This window comes from Prunus mume, linkage group LG1 (genome assembly GCF_029339155.1).
Source record: "Prunus mume cultivar Tortuosa linkage group LG1, ASM2933915v1, whole genome shotgun sequence".
Lineage (NCBI taxonomy): Eukaryota > Viridiplantae > Streptophyta > Magnoliopsida > Rosales > Rosaceae > Prunus > Prunus mume.
The window spans coordinates 16,048,666-16,068,278 of NC_142698.1; the positions used below are offsets into that span (position 1 = coordinate 16,048,666).

Consider the following 19,613-nt stretch of genomic DNA (forward strand, 5'->3'; position numbering starts at 1 on the left):
TTCAATAATGGGTAAAATGGTCATAACAGAACTTAAAACCATACGTCGTCGTTTTGAGTACCTAATTTCAATCCATTATATATATTATGATCCAAATGAGCCATCAAGTTCAGAGCTTTCGGAATGGAAGATGTTGAGTGCGACTCTCGCCGTTTCCCACAAACTTTCCAAGCTTCTTCAGCTTCAGCAACTCTCTTCCATGAAACAAGTCGAAGCAGTCCAAGGTTTCCTCACGAAAACAGGTCTCTTCTTTACTTCACACATCCATCGTCGCAAAGCTGGTTGCTTTCGCATCACTGTCACCGCTAGGCTGCCTCGTGCACGCTCAAGCCCTGTTCGAAGAGACCACCATGGACGACCCTTTCATCTGCAACACCATGATCAGGGCTTTCACCAACAGCGTCTTCCCCATCAAAGCTATACATATTTACAACCATATGCAGGAAACGAATGTTAGGTCTGATCATTTCACATACAATTTTGCCCTCAAGGCTTGTGCTAGAGTGATGAAACGTATGGAAGAAGATGAGGTGAAAGCTTGTGGCTTTGTTATTGATCGTAAGGGAAGTGAAATTCATTGCCGGGTTTTGAAGTTGGGCTTTGATTGTGATTTGTATGTTCAGAATTCGTTGATTTTTGTGTACTCTCAGTGTGGGTCTGTGGAACTTGCCCGCTGTGTTTTCAACGAAATGACTGACAGAAGTGCTTCTTCTTGGAACATCATGTTAACAGCTTATGATCAGGTTGCCGATTTCGAATCCGCGGATTATCTGTTTCAGTCAATGCCTGAGAAGAATGTAGTTTCCTGGAATACTTTATTAGCAAGGCATGTTAGGTTGAGCAACATTGAGGCTGCAAAAATAGTCTTCCGAGAGATGCCTGTGACGAATTCGGTTTCTTGGAATTCGATGATTGCTGGCTATGTTCAGGTTAGAGATTATGATGGAGCATTGAAGCTCTTCCGTGAAATGCAAATTGCTGAGGTGGAAGCTACTGAAGTTACGCTTATATCTATCTTGGGTGCTTGTGCTGAAACTGGTGCATTGGAGATTGGGAGAAAGATTCACGAGTCCTTGAACCTACAGCACCATAAGATTGAAGGGTATTTAGGTGTTGCCCTTGTAGATATGTATTCTAAATGTGGGAAATTGAGTTCAGCTTGGGAAGTGTTTGGTGAGCTGAAAATGAAACCTGTTGGCTGCTGGAATGCCATGATTGTGGGTTTGGGCGTCCATGGTTACTGCAATGAGGCTTTGGAATTGTTTGCGGCTATGGAAAGGCAGCTTGGTGAAGTTACACCAAACCGGATAACGTTTATTGGTGTTTTAATTGCTTGTAGCCGTAAGGGTTTGGTAGAAGAAGGACGCCGGTATTTCAATCAGATGGTTCAAGAATACAAGATTGTGCCTGATGAGAAGCATTATGGTTGCATGGTTGATCTTCTCAGCAGATGGGGATTGTTAGAAGAAGCGTTCGAGATGATCAAAGCTGTGCCCTTCGGGCCAAGCTCTTTGTTGTGGAGAACCTTGTTGGGTGCTTGTAGGGTACATGGAAACGTAGAATTGGCAGTGCAAAGCTTCCAGCAGCTTGCCAAATTGGAGCCTCTAAGGGATGCAGATTATGTTTTGTTGTCAAACATCTATGCTGAAGCAGAGAGATGGGATGATGTTGAGCGATTGAGGAATGAGATGATTTGTAAGGAAGTCCCAAAAACGCTCGGCTTCAGCCATGTCGAGATGAAATAATGGAAGCCATTGACTTGGTAAGTATGTCATTTATGGATAATTTGTCAGCAAAACAAAACAAAATTGTAACAGATGTTGTAATTTTACCAATAAAAAAATGCCGTTAGTAATATATTACTCAACTATCATCCTCATTGATGCGTGCATATTGGGGCTGGAACTTTAGTTTTCCTTGAGACACTGATAGATGGCAAGCTTGAAGTTGCTACTCAATAGTGGTCCAAGGACCACCTGATTATTTCCCTTGAAAAGTTGACCTTGTCATAGCAAGTGTCAGGTCTTCATGTCTTCATGTGCCTGCCCTAGGAGGCAATGGTGCTCTGCCTGCATTTTGTCTGTGTGCGCATGTTGGCGTGTGACCTTGGGGTCTTGAAAAGACTGATGAGAATAATGATGCTTGATCAACTCTTACTCTTTCATAAAAAAATAAAAATCAACCCTTACTCTGGTCTGAAGGGTGTCATAGATGTCACTATCTAATTTACTTTTCTGGCCATAGACAAAGGTTCCCCTTGTAAAAGGTAATTTGAGGATTCACCATTGCACAGTGCATGGCTCTTTTGTTTGCTTTTTATGGGTAAGATTTGTTGAATACAAAGAGTCATCTCAAATCCCAGATCTCTAAATTCTGTACATGCATACCACTTGAGGTAGGCAGTAAAGTCAGCTATTTGGATAGGTCTTGAACTTAGCTGAACTTATCTATTTGATTGAAAGCATTTCCTTTATATGGAAGAAACAAATGCAGCTTTTTCCAAGGAAAATACTAGAACCCAAAGTAGACCTTTCTCTTTTTGGGTTAGGGGAAGGCTTGCAAGTGTCAAATAGCTTAGCCTTTTTTAGATGTGCACACAATGCAAGGCCATACTTTTTTGTTTTTATTTACCCAAAATTACTAGTTTTTGGCCTAATTCAGATAACCCAGATTCTGAGTATCAGTTTAGTTGGCAACGGCAACCTTTTAGTTTGAATTGTATCCGACATTTTTGAGTCGTGGAGAGAATTTCGTGAGGAGGACGCCGAGGAAAGGGGAAAATAAAAAAGTTGAAACCAATAGTTGAGCTCCAATCCCATAGGTCTCTGTCCCACCTGACCAAATCAAAGTCTAACACGACTGTTTTGCCTACTTTCTCAGAACCGTCCGATCAAATCAGAGATGCACGTGTCAAAGCAAACGTTAAGGTCGAGAAAATGCACTCACATATTTATGTGAGAAAACAAATACTTGAAGTCAATGCCCTCTTGTTCTTAACTCGCAAGCCGGTAGAAAGTACACGGTAGAGAGCGAAATTTACAGAGAGAATTGTGGAGAGACACACAGAAAGATAATGAAAAATTGGATAATTTTTCCACGGATTTGAGATCTAGAGGAGGAGATAGAGCTTCAGCTTCGTGAATATATCAATTTAAAGATTTTTCGTAGTCAACTTAGAAGAACAGAGAGAGAGAGAGAGAGAGAGAGAGAGAGAGAGAGTCTGCTGAAGAACCAGTCTTGAGCTTCCTTGAGAAAATGGTTGAACAGGGAAATCTTCAAAAACCCAATACTCAGAACGTTATGATTATCCAATTCCTTGTGGGTTTCCGGGAAAGTTTCCAGCTTGGTTCTTCTAATTGAGCTCAACAACCCGAATAGGGAACTGGGTTTTGGATTTGGGTCAGTTTTCCTAGCTGTCTCTGCTTCTGATCAGAGAAAAGTGAGGTGTTCCACAGTATTCTGATGAGAAATGGGAGAAAATGCAGCAGCTTTGCATACAGCTGTGAACTCCGTACAGGCATTAGGAAGAGGCTTCGACGTGAACTTCGATACAAGGTTGCTCTACTGTAAGGGAGTGGCCGGGTCTAGGATACTAGAGCTTGATGAGGAGCACACCAAGGATCTCTGCCTTTATGATGATATAATTGTGCCGAATGTTTCTAGGGACATCAAGCACTCTCAGGAATCCATGGGGCGTCAGAGTTCTGGAGTCTGCAGCTTCCATGAGGTATGCTTATTAGCTTATGTTAGCCTTATGTTTAATGGTTGGTCAGTTGTGTACTTTTGTTATTGTATTTTCTTTGAGGGTTTAGTGGATGTCTGCATGTTGTAGGTGCATTAAGGTTTGGGGTTAGGAGTTTGTGAATTAAGTTTAGACTGCAAACAGCTTACTATGCTGAGATTGTGGTGAAAGTGGATAAGTGTTGAAATAATGAGATTGATGTTCATTGAGAAATATGTCATGAAAATGAATAATCAGCAATGAAGAGTTGCAGCAAACTTATTGAAACTTCATAGGTTTTTTTTAATAAAAATTCTCGGACCCATTTAATTTGAAGGAGAGGAAATTATTCAGCTCCAAATGCCTTCGCCTCTGTGTTTTGTGTTCTTCCTTGTTTCATATGTGATGGACATGTTTTTATAACCTTGCGTCCATAATAGATAAAACATTGTTTACTTCCTTTTGAAAATGTATTGAACTAGAAAATGTTCAAGCACCGCTTGTTAGGTACTTGTTTGAGCTAGTTTACCAGCCAAACTCAGGATCAAATTCTAAGTTTAATTAGGAAAATAAAGCTTGCACAAGAGTAGCATCTTTGATTGTTTGAGTGGTATTGAGGCATTCGTGATTATGATCAAGAACATTTGTGGTCCATTGCATTTTTCAAGAGGCTGTGACTGCCAATAAATCTGTGTGTGTATAAAGAGAGAGGGAGAACCCCTCTTAAAAGAACTGATAAGCTTAAAGCATAATGTAGAGAATGAACAGCATAATACTTTCAATGCATGAAGTTATTTAACATATTCCCCATGGCGAATGATTGCAGATGGTTGAGTATTTTAATCAAAAGTCTAATGCATCTGGAGGCTTTCCTCTTGGGAGTTTCAACTTTGCATTTAGCTTCACTGGTTCAAAGCACATTGATGCTGCAGCCACGAAGACCCTTTCTGTGGATGGATTTTATATTCCACTTGCTAAGGTCCAGCTTTTCAAAACCCCACTAGTGTTGCAAGAAAATGTGAAACAGGCTGTCCCGACTAATTGGGATCCAACATCTTTGGCAAGGTATGAATAGGTAGATCTTTAGTGAAAAAGTAGCGAAAAAATACTTTTAAATGCTCCCTAATTGTTGGCTACTCTTTCTTGACAGCTTTATTGAAAATTTTGGGACCCATGTCATCACATCTGTAACAATTGGTGGAAAAGATGTAATTTATGTCAAACAACACCAGTCATCTCCTTTGTCTACAATGGAGATCAAAAACTATGTCCAGGATATTGGAACTCAGAGGTTCTCAGACACAGAAAGCAATAGAAGTTCAGGTCAAATGAAATTCAATGATAAGGCTAGTTCTGCTTTGTTTCTTTTCCTTGTCATTATTTAATGTAGCTTCCTTCTTTTTTAACTTGAAATCTAATTTCTAATTATCATTTTTTATATATGTTTCAGGGTGTTGATCCTGGTTTATATAACAGTCCAGGGGTATACCCTCAGCCCACTACTGCACCATTTCTTGCTGGGAAAGAAGTATGTTACAAGTATTTATCATTCGTATACGTATTGCACTTAATGATTTTTGTTTATTCTTTTATTTTTTCTTCTTTGAACGTTTAATTTCATTTTCCCAAGTTGTGATACTTACTATATGTGATTTTTCATTACCTTGGATCAGGATGTCACAGTCATTTTCAGAAGAAGGGGAGGGGACGATCTGGAGCAAAACCACACCCGATGGGCAAGAACTGTCCGGTCCTCTCCAGATGTAATCGAGATGACATTTTTCCCTATAACAGCTCTCCTAGAAGGGGTAACTGGAAAGGAACACCTTACTCGAGCGATTGGTCTTTATCTTGAATGTAAGACATTCGAATCCTCATAGATGGATTATAGTTTTTGTTTTTTTTGTTTCCTGTAATGTGCTCTATTATTAGCCATAAGGTAATTCTGCTAACTGTTTTGAAATTCTTCTTGCAGATAAGCCTCCAATAGAAGAGCTGAGATATTTCCTAGAGTTTCAAATTTCTCGAATATGGGCTCCTGTATATGACAGGAATCTGGCCCCCCAAAGAAAAGAACCTGTTTGTCCATCCTTGCAATTCAGCATAATGGGGCAAAAACTTTATGTCAGCCAAGAACAGGTAAGGACCTTTTCTAGCAATCAATCTCTCTTCACTAAGAACAGGCAAGGACTTTTTTTAGCAACTTAATTGACATGATAAAAACATAAATGCTTACAATTTAATTCCTCAAATGTAAAACACAATAGTCATGTCCTTGAGATGTCTAAATAGCCCTTAAGAATATATGAATGATACCTCATTAGATGACCATTTGTTAATTTCGTGATCTCTCGTTCTGAGTTTGATTCGTGATTTAATGACATAGTGATAGTCTGTCCAAATCTAATCCTTTCAGCAAAATTTTGCAACATGCAGGTAACCGTTGGACGGAGGCCAGTGACAGGCGTACAGTTATGTCTAGAAGGAAGCAAGCAGAATCGACTTTGTATCCATCTTCAACACTTGGCATCTCTTCCAAAGATCCTTCTACCATATTGGGACACCCATGTCGCAATTGGTGCTCCCAAGTGGCAAGGACCCGAGGAGCAAGATAGCCGATGGTTTGAGCCAGTGAAATGGAAAAACTTCTCTCATGTGAGCACTGCGCCTATTGAGAACCCCGAGACCTTCATAGGTGACCTCTCTGGTGTCTACATAGTCACTGGAGCACAGCTTGGAGTGTGGGATTTTGGATCAAGAAATGTCTTGTACATGAAGCTTTTATATTCTAGGCTACCAGGCTGCACTATACGAAGATCCTTGTGGGATCATACCCCAAAAGAAAAGTCAAAGAAACCTATGTCCACCAGTGACTCAAGTTCAGGTTCAAGAGAAAATGTTGCAGGAAACAAGTTGGTGAAGTTTGTGGACATGTCTGAGATGAGCAAGGGGCCTCAAGATGATCCAGGTCATTGGTTGGTTACGGGTGGAAAGCTTGGTGTGGTGAAAGGAAAAATTGTTTTGAGAGTGAAATACTCGTTGCTAAATTATTGAGTCTATACATTTGCATGATTGATGTGCAGTGGTGGTTTTTGTTAGGGAAGAGGCAGTGTCTTTTGATGTTCATCCTGCAATGTAACCTTCGGCTGTGTGATGGACCGAATGAGAAGAGGATGTGTCTTTGGGTTGTTTTAGAGTGTGAGTAGATACTGCCTCTTGAAATATGTTTGTAAGTAAAGTTTGACATGTTGAGTTAATTTGATGAAAGAAACCATGCTGTAGAGCGCTTGTTTCCTGCATTTCCACGGATCATAATTAACTTCATTGATTTTACTTACGTTATAATTTTATTTTACAAAATCAAAGATGCAAACTGCAAAGCAGATTTATGCATAATTTATGAACACAAGTCTATGTATAAGTCATTCTTGTCCACAGATCATCTAAAATTGACCACCTTCAAAGGTCTGTCCAAATTTCCAACCAGCAGGCATGACATTGGAGCTGATGAGTGTGAGTCCGTCGCTAGCGGTGACTTTAAAGGAGAGGCTCTGGCCATTGAGGTAGGAGTTGCTCTGCCAATTTTGGCCCCAGTTTCTTGACATTGGCAGCCACCCTGTTTTAGACCCCTTGATCGATACTGCTCTCACATCCCCTGCACCCCCAACATTTGTTATCAACACCAAGTTGAAGTATGAGTGACCATTCATGGTGAACCTTATGCCTCCTTTCTTCACACATGGAACCCTAAAACAAGAAAATTACAACTAGGTAAGCAACACAAATATCTCCTTAACCAATTACATCTAATTAAGTTTACACCGCGGATTTTCATTTCTCAGACAATTTAGTATGTTATGTTGTTAGACTATCAATCTAATCGTTAATCTGATGAGACAAAATTTAGTATAATTGTATCTCAAGATTCACAACTTAACAACATAACATGTGTACCATCCATAATTTTTGGAACCAAGATATGTTACCTTTTGAAGAGTACGGGGACAATTCCGGCACGATAGGCTGCAATGTGCAGGAAAGCAGGCTCAGCCAAATCGAAGTGTTGAAGAGGAGGATTGCACCACCCACCATTGTCATTGGACAAAGCGTTATTAGGAGGACAGAAGTTGGTGGCTGTGATAGTGATGCCACCGGGGAGGCACCAATTGGGGTCACTCTCATGGTTGCATCTTAATTGATAACATGCCCCGCAGCTCAAACCATTGTTGAACAGAGCAGTGCTTAGAGCTGCTGTACTAGTTCCGTACCCTTGGCTGTACAAGTTTCCGTAACCACATGCCCCTCCTACAAAATATTATACTCAACAATTTATAAATTATAATAATTCAAAATTTGAATAAATTAAAAACTGTCATGATCATATCACGAACAAATTTAGTGAGTGTAGTAGTGCCCGTTTTATTTCGTGAAACTAATTAAACCAGTATCAATAATTTTAATTTCTAGCTTACCCATTGTGCCAGAAGCATCACTGCCACCATAAAATGTTGCATGGGCAGTTTGCCATTCACCACCATATCTGCCAATGCCATGTGTGGCTTGAAGACTTAGTTGGAGGATAAGCAAGAGAAATTGCAGGATGTTCATTGCTTTCATAGCCATTGTTTTATTTATCTTATTCAATTTGTGTGTGAGAGAGAGAGAGAGAGTGAGTGAAAGGGAGGCTACATATATAGTAAAGGAAAAAAGAGTGAGAAATATTAGTCGAGCATTGAAATGAATAGTTTGGTTGGGTGCGGTTGTCACGTTGAGCCGACCTGCAATTGAACAACCAAACTAAATGGTTTTGATTCAAACTCGGTGACCAATCACCATCTGATCAAAATATTATGATAAACACATGCAAAATGTTATATGTTGGGCCCTCCTTCCTTGATCTGGTCTTCTTTGGACCCAACTCTCCGACTCACTCGTGCTCCTATATCTTTTTGCATAATTGCTTTGACTTATGACATGGGATTTAAATTTAAATTTTCCTTTCCTGTAAACCGACAAGCTCATAACTATTAATGGCAAATGTCAACCCAAAAACACAAAGTTTAGATGATAATATAGTTTAATCATGTTTTGTTTAGGGTGGGGTGGGGGTGTTTGAGAAAAGTAAGGAAGAATCACGAGAGTAAGAAGAAACAATAAACTGACGTGTAGTGATTGTTGGAGGGTTGAGGTCACATGAATATGGATATGAAGGATAGATAATATAGATTGATTGGTTGACCTACTGGCCGTCCAACTAAGGGCTCTTGTTAGGAAGATGATGATGTGTTCGGGTTGACATGTACATTGTAGAAATGGAATTGAGATAGTCGTAATTTTCCTAAAATTGTCAGTTTCTTTTTTAAGATTTATTTATTGGTGTAACTATTTTAATATGTCTATAACTTGTATGTTATAGTCAATTCCATTGAAACTCTCTTCATTTTTACGGAATGTTCAAAGGAATTTCAATTCCCTTATTTTTAGAGAAATTTGCATAAATGCCACTAGAACTTTTAAGCTTGTGCGAGATTATCACTTGAACTTTTAATTTTCATTATTAACCACCTAAATTTTATAAAGTGTAGCAATTTACCACGTACGCGTAACTCTGTTAAAATTTCCGTTTATAAAGAAATCAATTAAATATTGCTGAATTGTTATTGATTTGCAGAGTTTGGCCTCTTGTTTGTGCAGTTGGAGAGAGAGAGAGAGAGAGAGGAGAGGGGTGGGGGGAGGTTGGGGGATAATTAATTAGGTTGAATTCTGATTTCTTTTCAATTCTAATAAATTGATGAAAATGTCCTTTAAAAAATATCACACGTTCAACATATGACTTTATTTAACTGCAATTTCAATGGAGTTATAATAGAAGGTAAATTGCTATACTTTGCAAAGTTCAGGTGATTAATAATAAAAATTGAAAGTTCAAGTGGTAATCACACACATAACTAAAAATTCAGGTAACATTTATACAAATTTTCCTTATTTTTATTCACACGATGACATCATATATTGAATTGTATACATTATTACATTTTGCACATTGCCTTTACATTTTATTATAGCCTGACATACGTGGGCCATAATGTATAATATTTGTTAATTATGATTAGATGAAAGCACATAAGAATTGAAGCTTTCTTTAAAAGAATAGTAAAATGTTTGGAGCATAAGTTTGAGCTTCCGTCATTCATTTTTGGCTTCGGTTCCAAGCTTTGTGTTGTTCACTTGTGTTTCAAGCTTTTCCTCGTTGAGTTTGTTGGATAAAGCTTTTCGTTTCTTCTGAGTCTCACTTGGGAGTTTCACATCTGTTGCCAAACCAACAATTTCAAGAAATCTTATTGCATACCAAGTAACATCAACTTCCCACCACTCGAAGCCATGCCGAGCTGAGTACTGAAAAGCATGGTGGTTATTGTGCCAACCTTCTCCATGTGTGAGCAATCCAAATACCCTAAACATGCAATTACAAAATATTATTTGAATACACAAATAATATAGGTGTATATATATATATATACACACACACATATCTACAATATTTTAGTGCATAAAAACTACAATATTACCAGTTGTTTCTAGACATATCACCAGTGTCCCATACTTTCTTGCCCCATCTATGGCAAATTGAATTTAGTGCAAAATTAGCATGGGCAAATAATGCCGCCCTCACACCCTGCAAACAAAGAAAACCAAACGTCGGTTCAAGGCTAAGCTAGAATTTTATTCTTTTGCTCAACAAAGCTAGCACTTCACTAACAAAGAAAAACAACATTAGGAGCAATCTTACCAATCCCCAAGCTAAAAAGGGCATTCCTCCTAGGGCATATAGTAAAACTCCAAAAGCTATTGAGTGAAGCGGGTACGTGACATGAAGAAATCTATAGAACTTCTGCCTTTTTAAATCATCAACGTTCTTTAGCCGTCCTTCATACTGCAAAAATCAACCTAGGTGTTAAAAAAAAATGCTACGTAGTGAAAGAATGTGTCATGTTTCTATACACTTCCAAATCGAGAACGATAATCAAAGAGCCAACCAATGTGACTAAACCACAATCCTTTGATGGGGCTATGAGGGTCGTCCCACGTGTCAGTAAACTGGTGGTGATTCCTGTGTGTGCTCGCCCATTCGATTGGACTTCCCTGCAAACCAAAACCGTGTATAAAAATTTATAAAAAAAATGAAGTGTTACAATTAAAACTTGTCACACAACTGATGATGAATTTGATTCACAGACCTGAACTGACAATACACCGCAATAGGCAAAGAAATATTCAAGCCATTTGGGATGCTTAAAACTCCGGTTGGAAAGTTGCCTATGGTAAGATAGAGTGACACCTAGGCCTGTGAGATAATAGAGTGCCACGGCCAACCAAAATGCCCTCCAGTTGAAATGAAATGGCGCCAAAAGAACAAGGACATGCAAAGTGGAAAGGAAAACGATTGTGCCTATATCCACAAAGTTCCATTCCCTCCCCAAAAATTCAACCCTCGACTTCACCACCCAAGCTGGCATATTTGTCACACAGACTCTTAGTTCTGCTTCTTTAGTAAGTACCTTTGTCTGAAGTGTTTATGAGAAGATGTTCGGGTACACTTGTATATATAGTTATAGTTCTAAATGGATAGAGTTTCTACCTTCTTCGACCTCCTGACCATTCATTTCCAAGCTAAAACTCTTAAACGAAGAAAGTGGCCGGATTTCTTGTGTGGGTGATGCATGTATTATTAATTAATTTAGTGGGGGCATGATGTTTAAACAACTTTATCTTTATTCGTTTGATATACATTGTTGGCTCATTTTCTAATAACTTAAACTTTTAGAGATAGTGATAATCTAACATAATATCGTCCCAATTCCGATTTTATAGTCTTTGTTCTTTCCTTCCTTCGGACAGCCTTATTGACAGCTTAAACTTTTGATCGAGAGGTAATCTACCAATCTCTTCATGAACAGTATAAGAAGGCCCTTTTTGCATGTATTTGCCAGTTTGCCCCGTCCCCAAGTATGCATTGCAAGAATATAATATTGAAGAATAATATTGCAGCAATTGCCTGATATGAATGGTGATTGTAGGTAGGGCCACGGGAAAAAATGTGGTGGAGAATGAGTGAGTTGATGGTTGCAACTTGCATAAACTATTAGTGGCTTGCAGCTCCAAAATTAAAAGATATGGGCCTTCATATTAATTCCATTATTAAATATATGGGCCAAGACGGACCAATATCTAGTGTCCTTGCGATTTGGGATAGAGCCTGGCCTAACAATATGGCTTATAGCCTATGTAAACAAATAATACAGTTGTGAATGTCTACATGATCTAGTCTAATTGAAAAAGACTTTAATTTGCAAATTAATAGTTTTCAGGTTCGAATTTCATGACAATATAGTAGTTTGTGTGTGTGAAATTCCTCCCTCCCAAGTAATTTTGATTATCGTTTGTACTAAAAAAAAGAGTAATATGATTGAGAATAGTGTGTGTGTCCTACAGCGCATCAACGGCTTACCGTCACCAAATTAATAGGAATGTAATTTGTCAACCTCCGTTTTGTTTTTGTGTTGACTTTTTGTCAATCTTGTCTCTCATTCATCTTACAAAGGGCCTTATTGATCGCGATGCAGCATTGGGCCCTCCTCAATAAGAAGTTTGCATGTGACCCAACTCTCCAAGATTTTGTTGTTCAACCTGAGCATCAATGAAATCAAGTGGGCCTTTCAACATGGCAGCTATAACTTGCAAACTTGATGTACAAATCCAAAAGTTTGATTGGGCTCCCCCCTTGAATATGTTATCAATTTACAAATAGATAAAAACAAATAAATAAACTTGAAGAATGTGAAAAAAGATGCAACAACGTCAACGGTGGCAAATTGATAGGTAAGGTCATCTTAAGTTCATAGTGCTAAATGTAGTTCAAAACTAAATATTTAGTCTTCTAAAATATTAATTTTTTAAAAAATAGTGTATGGCTAAATTTTTTCCATTTCCAACTATGTATAGCTATATTTTAGGATACTTTTATATTTTATTATTTTGAGAAAAACTATGGTACAACATTCATACATTTCATAACTATGCGTTGTTTAATTTAATAAATTACCATTAAATTACTATTTAGAGACAATATTTCATGACCAATAATTTTTTATTATTATTTTTAAACAACACTTGAAAACATTTAGAAAGGTGACCACATTTATTTTTTCTAAAAGAAACAAAAATGGGTTTCAATTGTCTGACCTCCAACGGTTATGACCATTCATTTTTTTAATAATTTTTTACGAATTGAAAACATTTAAAAAGGTGATCACATTAAAATAAAATAAAAATGGTTGGGTTTAAATGGTCTGACCTCCAATGGTCATGACCAATAATTTTTGATAAATTTTTCTTAAACAATACGAATTGAAAACATTTAAAAATGCTTTTAAAAATATATCGATGACGTTAGTACTTTTATTGTTGGCCGTTGGATATGCATTTGTACGAGATGATTCGTGCTTTTACCCACACTTAATAATTTATCTTCTTCAAAAGCACATGTATAGGGCTCACAAAAAATTTGACATATGCTAAAACTGAGCTAAATATGGCCTTTGGTTGAAGAACTAAATAGCCAAATGTGGCTCTCCAAATTTAGTTAAAATTTTGTTTAGCTTATGATTGGAGATGAGTCTTTATTACTTTAGAGTTATATTTGAGATATAACCCCTGTCCGGATACGGCCTAACCTTGTCTGATTTGAATTGGATGGTGAATTCACAACCACAAATGAGGTGGGCCCACAACCATTCAGAGAAATAATAGAGGCCTCACGGGCAGGATCCGTGTACTCGTCAGTCTCCCATCTTCCGTTCCGTCGTCCGAATCAATCATAAACGATTGACAGAGACGTACGACGTGTCGGAAATGCAGGATATATGGACGCGTGTCAGTCTTTCTTTCATTACTTGTGAGTCGAGGCTCAGCTGCACCGTTGTCTGTAGGTAAACGTGTTTCTAGTCCGCACAATGAAATATGACTAGTGCCAAAGGAAGGAACAGAAGACTATACTCATTTGATTGCGAAAGCATTTCTAGCTATCAAATCTTCAAGGCCTATGTGAACGTAGTAGAACCCTAATTAGTTAGTTTGCTGCAAATATGAATGAATAATGCAGGGGAGGGCAGCTATGGAAGGAGGCTGGACCACAACCCATTGGTTGCTGTTGGCTTTCGGTGGGAAAGAATAGGCATGGCACAATGTCAATGCGGCCGGCTCACTTACACATCAATCGGTGTGGGTGTGGGTGTCGGTGTGGCACACCAATCCATAATAACAAATATTATTTGGTAATGGTTAGTCAGAGAGATCTATGACTATTCAAACTTACTAGTGTTGTTGCAAAACCCAAGGAAAACAGTGTACAAGGTACGGCTACTGTTTTTCGTAATTTTGCATCCTCTACAAGATCGGGCAATAGTCCTTTCTTTAGAATGCTTGCTCTCTTTTGCAAATGCTATCAGAAATGTGAGACTGAGTTCTATCAATTTCACAGAATTATATTTGGGGGGCTCATAGCGATTATCAAGAATAAAAACGTATATATACAAATTCAGATCATCTGCAAAATATTTACATTAAAATTGAACAACGCAGCATGGGAAGACGAGCCCCTGCCTCAGGAAACGTCAAATTTTGCCAATTAATGCCAGTAATGCATTCAAGTTCAACTGCCAACCAGCAGTCAGTCTCAGTCAGGTTACATTTATTTTTATTTTTTTATAAGCGATAGTCTAAACGATAAGAAAAGAATTACATTTTATATTTGTCAATAACATAACAAAGTAAATTTAACCCTAGAAAACAAGTAACTTTACCCACAAAAGGACACAAAGAAGAAAAAATAAAAAATGGTGACCAACCTTTCCCAATTCATATTGCCCATGTTCTATGAGCTTGACCACGATCCTAAACTGGTGACCAACCTTGCCTGTGAGGCTATGAGTGTGAGTCTTACCCCAATTACAGGCGACCATCCTTGCATGTTAACTGAATTCGAGCGCCTGTAATTGATGAACCACACACAAACGTAACCTCTAGATCTACTTGTGTTGAATTCATTTTTCATATGAGTATTTTATTACAAATTCCAGAATACATGCATGCATGTGTTGCATCTTTCTAAGATTCTTGCAATCTCATTCTCTTGTTAAGGAACCAGAAACTTCATCAAAAGATAATTGTTAGATTATTCCAAGTTAAATGCTGAAATAACTTTTAGAAATTTTATGATAACCCAACACATCTTTCTATCAGCTGAGATTGTCGTTTATAGCAATGCATGCACATCGAGTCTCGATCATCTTCTGCACGCGTTTTGGAGGGCATTGAAACCAGACGTCTACAGTCAGTGCCATTAATTCTGGACACAGAAACGCACAACCTCCCACTACTATTTTTCCTGTCCTTTGGAGGAATGCTATCCACATTCTCTCTGAGTGTTATTCTCCTTACATTTAAAATAATATTATTAATATATTACACAAATTAACTTTTATTTTTCAAGTTTACTCTTATTAAATGTATTCAATTTATCCTAAAAAATTTCACAACTTTTTCACCATCTTTTTTTTTTTAAAACGTCAGTTTTTTTTAAAATTTAAGAAAATGTCTGCTTTTTTTTTTTTAAAAAAAAGGAAATGTTCCTCTCTTGTTTTTTAAACGTCAAGTTTAGGCTTTTTTTTTTATAAAAAAAAGTACATTTCCTTTTTTTTTTAATAACAAATATTTTCTTTAAAAAAAAAAATTTGATGTTAATAAAAATAAAATAAGATGGTAAGAAAGTTGTGAAGTTTTTTTGGATAAGTTGAATAAATTTAATAAGGGTAAACTTGGAAAACAAAAGTTAGCTTATATAATATATTAATGACATTGTTTTAAGTGCAAGGAGAATGACATATGTCAAGCGAAAAATAGAGATGGTCCAAAGAAGAAGGTTAGAGAGAAGGTTGTTAGTATTCATCTTTTCGCTATATGAACACCACACATTGATATTTTCGTCGATAATATTGCGATAATGTCGGAGGTGATAATTTCCTATTCGCTCATGCATTATTTGGGCAACATATCGCGATATTATCGATAATATTGCGATATGAAACTGAACAATAAATGAAAATTATTGAGAAATCGCGCTCTTGCACACAAAGGGATTCAAACCCCTCTTTTTCCCATCCACCTACTGAGCCTTATCCAACACGATGCAGATGAGTTTCTTAATAAAGCTATGACGTGTAATATTTATATGGCTTTTAAAATTTCTGCAATCTAATATTATATAGGATAAATTTCCATTAAAAAAAAAATTCCCTAAGGATAAATTTAGGCATATGTTTAATATTATTTATTATTTTATTATGGAGTTGTATTTTATTTTTTGTTATATATTATGGAGTTGTATTATTATTCACTATTGAGTTTTAATATTGTTCATTATATGTGATACTAAGTTTCAATTTTAATATGAATTGTTTCTATGTGGTACTAAGTTACTTATATATTTTATTTTTGTTTTTTTGTCAAGCTCATATATCTTATCATATGTAATATATTATAGTAAATTATTATAACTAAAAAATTATGGTGTGTTTAATTTTCTTTCATTAATTACTACATATTTTTTAAAGACACAGTGTTTGTCATGTCGCTATATAATCAACTTAAATCACTCAAACTCATCATGCCATGCATTCTATTCCAATTTTTTTGTGATAAAATAATAGACAATTGACTAAATAAACATCTTCTAAAGTTTCAATAAAAATTTACAAGTTTGTCTCACAATTTTCGTGATTTTTATTCAATTTTTATCGATATCGATATTTCCATGAATATATCCGTGTTATTTGACCACTAATATTTATGAAACTCTCGATATTTTAGACCTTGATCCTATCCAATCCAACGGTCAAGAAACTTAAATAAAATCAAATGAAATGTCATGATGAGTACCGAAAATAAATTTCTTGTTTTAAAAGTTGAGGTTTTCAAAGAATATATTCTAACAAATTACAAATTGCAATATTTGGATAAAGCTTTTTGTTCAAGAGAGTGGGTGCATGAACAAATAGATGGAAAGCTGAATAGTCGGACGGATTTACCATGAAGGAGATGGTTCTTAAATAATTTGCCTCGTTTTACAAACATAAAAACAATAGATTTTGATGACCAAAAGTTTTTTCTTACCTGGTTTTGGAGCAAACACGAATGGCAGGGAGACACGGGTCTGGTACACTCGAGTGTCAACAAGAAACATTTAAGTGAAACAAATCAATTATGCAGTATGCACCAATTCACATTAATATCATGGGACCCCGACCTTGACTGTGCACCCAACTAAGTTGCCAGCAAGCCCTATTTTGATCAGAGATAAGTTTGAGGTGCCAAGCCAAACTGGGGGAAGACATTATCCAAGGTTAATATGATATATTATCCTGGTTTTACCCTTTTGGGATAGTCATGATCCATGGGGGATCATTTGAGTCATGTTAGAGAGATCAACTTTAGATACCAACTTGTGTATCATCTTTATAATAGAGGTGGAGTCCACCAATACAATGGGTCTCACGCTCTATTAGAGATGATACACAAGTTAAGTATCTAAAGTTGGGTTTCCCTAGCATTTTCCAAATCATTTTCTCTTTGTTTTGGCCTTCTCTTTCATGTGGTTAGTTGGGGGGATCATTTATGTCATTAGGCTCAATTTGTGCTTAAGAGCATTTAAGGGACCCAACTGCAATCTTAAAACTTGAACCCCAAGCATTAAATCCACCCCAACCACCAACCGACTCCCTCCCAACTCCTACACATATTTTTGGGGTCATGTGTAATTTTTTTTTTGTTCATAACTGCGTTTGTTGTAAAAGGTTAACAACTGTGGGGAAATTTATTTTTACCTTATTTAAGTTATGTTGCACGACTGTGAATTTAAAGACAAAAATTAGTATGATGAATAACTCAATTTCAAAATATGAAATAAAAATATTTTACTTGCATCGTATTAGCATTATTTTTAGAGGTATTGTGTGTGTATAAATTATCATGTTAGAATGAATCTATTTATTATATACTATTATTTTTAATATAACAATTGTTAATAATAATAGATGTAATAAATGGGCATCAATAATTCATGTATTACATTCAAGTGGTCACTCTACCTTCCATTCACCCCATTTCTTCTCTATATAAACACAAGAGCATGGTGCCATACCACTCACTACTCTCAAGTTCCTCAAATCAAGTGCTTACAAGTCCATTTCAAGCTCCTTTTTTCTTCGATCATCATAGTCGAGAGAGATGGCTTACTCTGCCATGACTAAGCTTGCTTTGGTGGTGGCCTTGTGCATGGTTGTGAGCGTGCCCATTGCTCAAGCCATAACATGTGGCCAAGTGTCCAGCAGCCTTGCACCATGCATAAACTACGTGAGAAAAGGTGGAGTTGTGCCTCCAGCTTGCTGCAACGGCATTAGGGCCGTCAACGGCTTGGCAAGGACCACCCCTGACCGCCGGGCCGCTTGCAATTGCCTGAAACAGCTCTCTGGCAGCATCTCCGGAGTCAACCCTAACAATGCCGCAGGGCTTCCCGGCAAGTGTGGAGTTAATATTCCTTACAAGATTAGCGCCTCTACCAACTGCGCCACGTACGTATTAACAATAAAAAGAACTCTTCAAATTTTAATTTTTTGTAGATTTGATCAAAATTCAACGGTTCACATTATTTCAAAACTTAACTTTTTAAATGTGGATCGTTGAAATTTTGGTGACAATTAAATGCGGAACATTATATAATTGACTGATTTTTGGGTGTGTTTTGTTGTGGTGTTGCAGCGTGAAGTGAGCATGATATGGGAGATGTGTTTTCGGCCGCAGATAATATTAGAGAGTGAGAATAAAAATGTGGCTATGTGGTCCACTTAGGAATTCCTCACGACGGAATCGTTAAGTTATTCTATGTAATATTTATCTTTCTATAACTAATATAATTTATGTTTAAGTAATGTTCTTTTTTGCTCTTCTTTTTTCCTATAATTATTCAAATCCCTCTTCCTCAATCCTACTAAATAATCAAAGAAAATATTTATAAAAATAAAAACAAAAACAAAAACAAAGCTAGCTTGCTTAACTCCATGGAGATACAAATTAAGACGTGTATATTTATAATGGTTCAGTACAAGAATGCCTGCCCCACGTGGGTTTGGACCCACACGGATTGGTGCTCATTGAATAATAATTCAATTCTCTATTAAATTATAATTTTTATAATTTGAATTCTTATTTTATGTATAATAATATATTAAACTCACATACTATACGAATATTCGAATTTATGACTTTACTTAATAAAGTAAATACTCCAAACTAGTACACCAATGGTTCTTTGCATGTATATTGTGTTTTTAAAAAATGGGGAACTAGGGCTTATGGTGGTAAATATCTGAATCTTATAGACCAACCGGGCCAATGAAGCTAGATGGTAGGCTGTATGTTGGTCATGTGCATGGTGGTTGGTGCACCTTAACTGCGCAGATTATTTAGGCTATAATTAAGTTTGATCAACCTGTGCCTAACAGCATTTAAGGGACTCAACTGTAACACCAACTCCCTCTCCCCAACTCCTACGCACATGTTTTGGCTCATGTAAACTTTCTGTTCCCATCTGAATTCACATGTGTTTAAGAGATGGTTACATTTTCTTTTACCATGTTACCAAGATAAATATACTCGCCATAATATTAATAATTAATGTAATAAGTATACATTAATCCACATGCTAGCCATAGATAATGAGTTTATAAATATAATATCAATAGATAAAACATAACGAGTGAAGTGTAACACTATATGA

At 36.8% G+C, this 19,613-nt stretch overlaps 5 protein-coding genes across 7 annotated transcripts; 3 read left to right on the plus strand and 2 right to left on the minus strand.

Moving 5' to 3' along the window:
* Positions 1 to 7: 7 nt before the first annotated feature.
* Positions 8 to 1,879, plus strand: LOC103343110 (pentatricopeptide repeat-containing protein At5g15300-like). Its single transcript, XM_089045108.1, is given in 2 exon segments — positions 8 to 256; positions 258 to 1,879. Coding segments are annotated over 2 exon segments (1,737 nt in total). The 3' UTR covers positions 1,746 to 1,879.
* Positions 1,880 to 2,972: 1,093 nt separating this feature from the next.
* LOC103343088 (MACPF domain-containing protein CAD1-like) lies at positions 2,973 to 7,020 on the plus strand. Its single transcript, XM_008246769.3, has 7 exons — positions 2,973 to 3,727; positions 4,548 to 4,786; positions 4,872 to 5,067; positions 5,172 to 5,249; positions 5,395 to 5,578; positions 5,697 to 5,860; positions 6,158 to 7,020. Exons 1-7 carry the CDS (start codon positions 3,470 to 3,472, stop codon positions 6,773 to 6,775), a joined length of 1,737 nt encoding a protein of 578 aa, XP_008244991.2. The 5' UTR covers positions 2,973 to 3,469; the 3' UTR covers positions 6,776 to 7,020.
* LOC103343100 (expansin-A4-like) lies at positions 7,021 to 8,395 on the minus strand. The gene is made up of 3 exons (XM_008246780.2): positions 8,194 to 8,395; positions 7,708 to 8,026; positions 7,021 to 7,468 (listed from the first exon to the last, which is right to left on the minus strand). Exons 1-3 carry the CDS (start codon positions 8,342 to 8,344, stop codon positions 7,165 to 7,167), a joined length of 774 nt encoding a protein of 257 aa, XP_008245002.1. The 5' UTR covers positions 8,345 to 8,395; the 3' UTR covers positions 7,021 to 7,164.
* Positions 8,396 to 9,772: 1,377 nt separating this feature from the next.
* Positions 9,773 to 11,278, minus strand: LOC103343077 (palmitoyl-monogalactosyldiacylglycerol delta-7 desaturase, chloroplastic-like). 3 transcript variants are annotated; one of them, XM_089053710.1, is made up of 5 exons: positions 10,960 to 11,278; positions 10,726 to 10,864; positions 10,512 to 10,648; positions 10,291 to 10,397; positions 9,773 to 10,175 (listed from the first exon to the last, which is right to left on the minus strand). In XM_089053710.1, exons 1-5 carry the CDS (start codon positions 11,236 to 11,238, stop codon positions 9,908 to 9,910), a joined length of 930 nt encoding a protein of 309 aa, XP_088909836.1. In that variant the 5' UTR covers positions 11,239 to 11,278; the 3' UTR covers positions 9,773 to 9,907. The 3 variants fall into 3 exon arrangements, with proteins under 3 accessions (XP_088909836.1, XP_008244981.2, XP_088909831.1); XM_008246759.2 differs by having other exon boundaries at positions 10,512 to 10,655; positions 10,724 to 10,864; XM_089053705.1 differs by having other exon boundaries at positions 10,482 to 10,655; positions 10,724 to 10,864.
* Positions 11,279 to 17,974: 6,696 nt separating this feature from the next.
* LOC103343068 (non-specific lipid-transfer protein 1) lies at positions 17,975 to 18,765 on the plus strand. Its single transcript, XM_008246748.3, has 2 exons — positions 17,975 to 18,408; positions 18,596 to 18,765. The coding sequence occupies exons 1-2, from the start codon at positions 18,065 to 18,067 to the stop codon at positions 18,603 to 18,605; spliced, it is 354 nt and encodes a 117-aa protein (XP_008244970.1). The 5' UTR covers positions 17,975 to 18,064; the 3' UTR covers positions 18,606 to 18,765.
* The last annotated feature ends 848 nt before the right edge of the window (positions 18,766 to 19,613 follow it).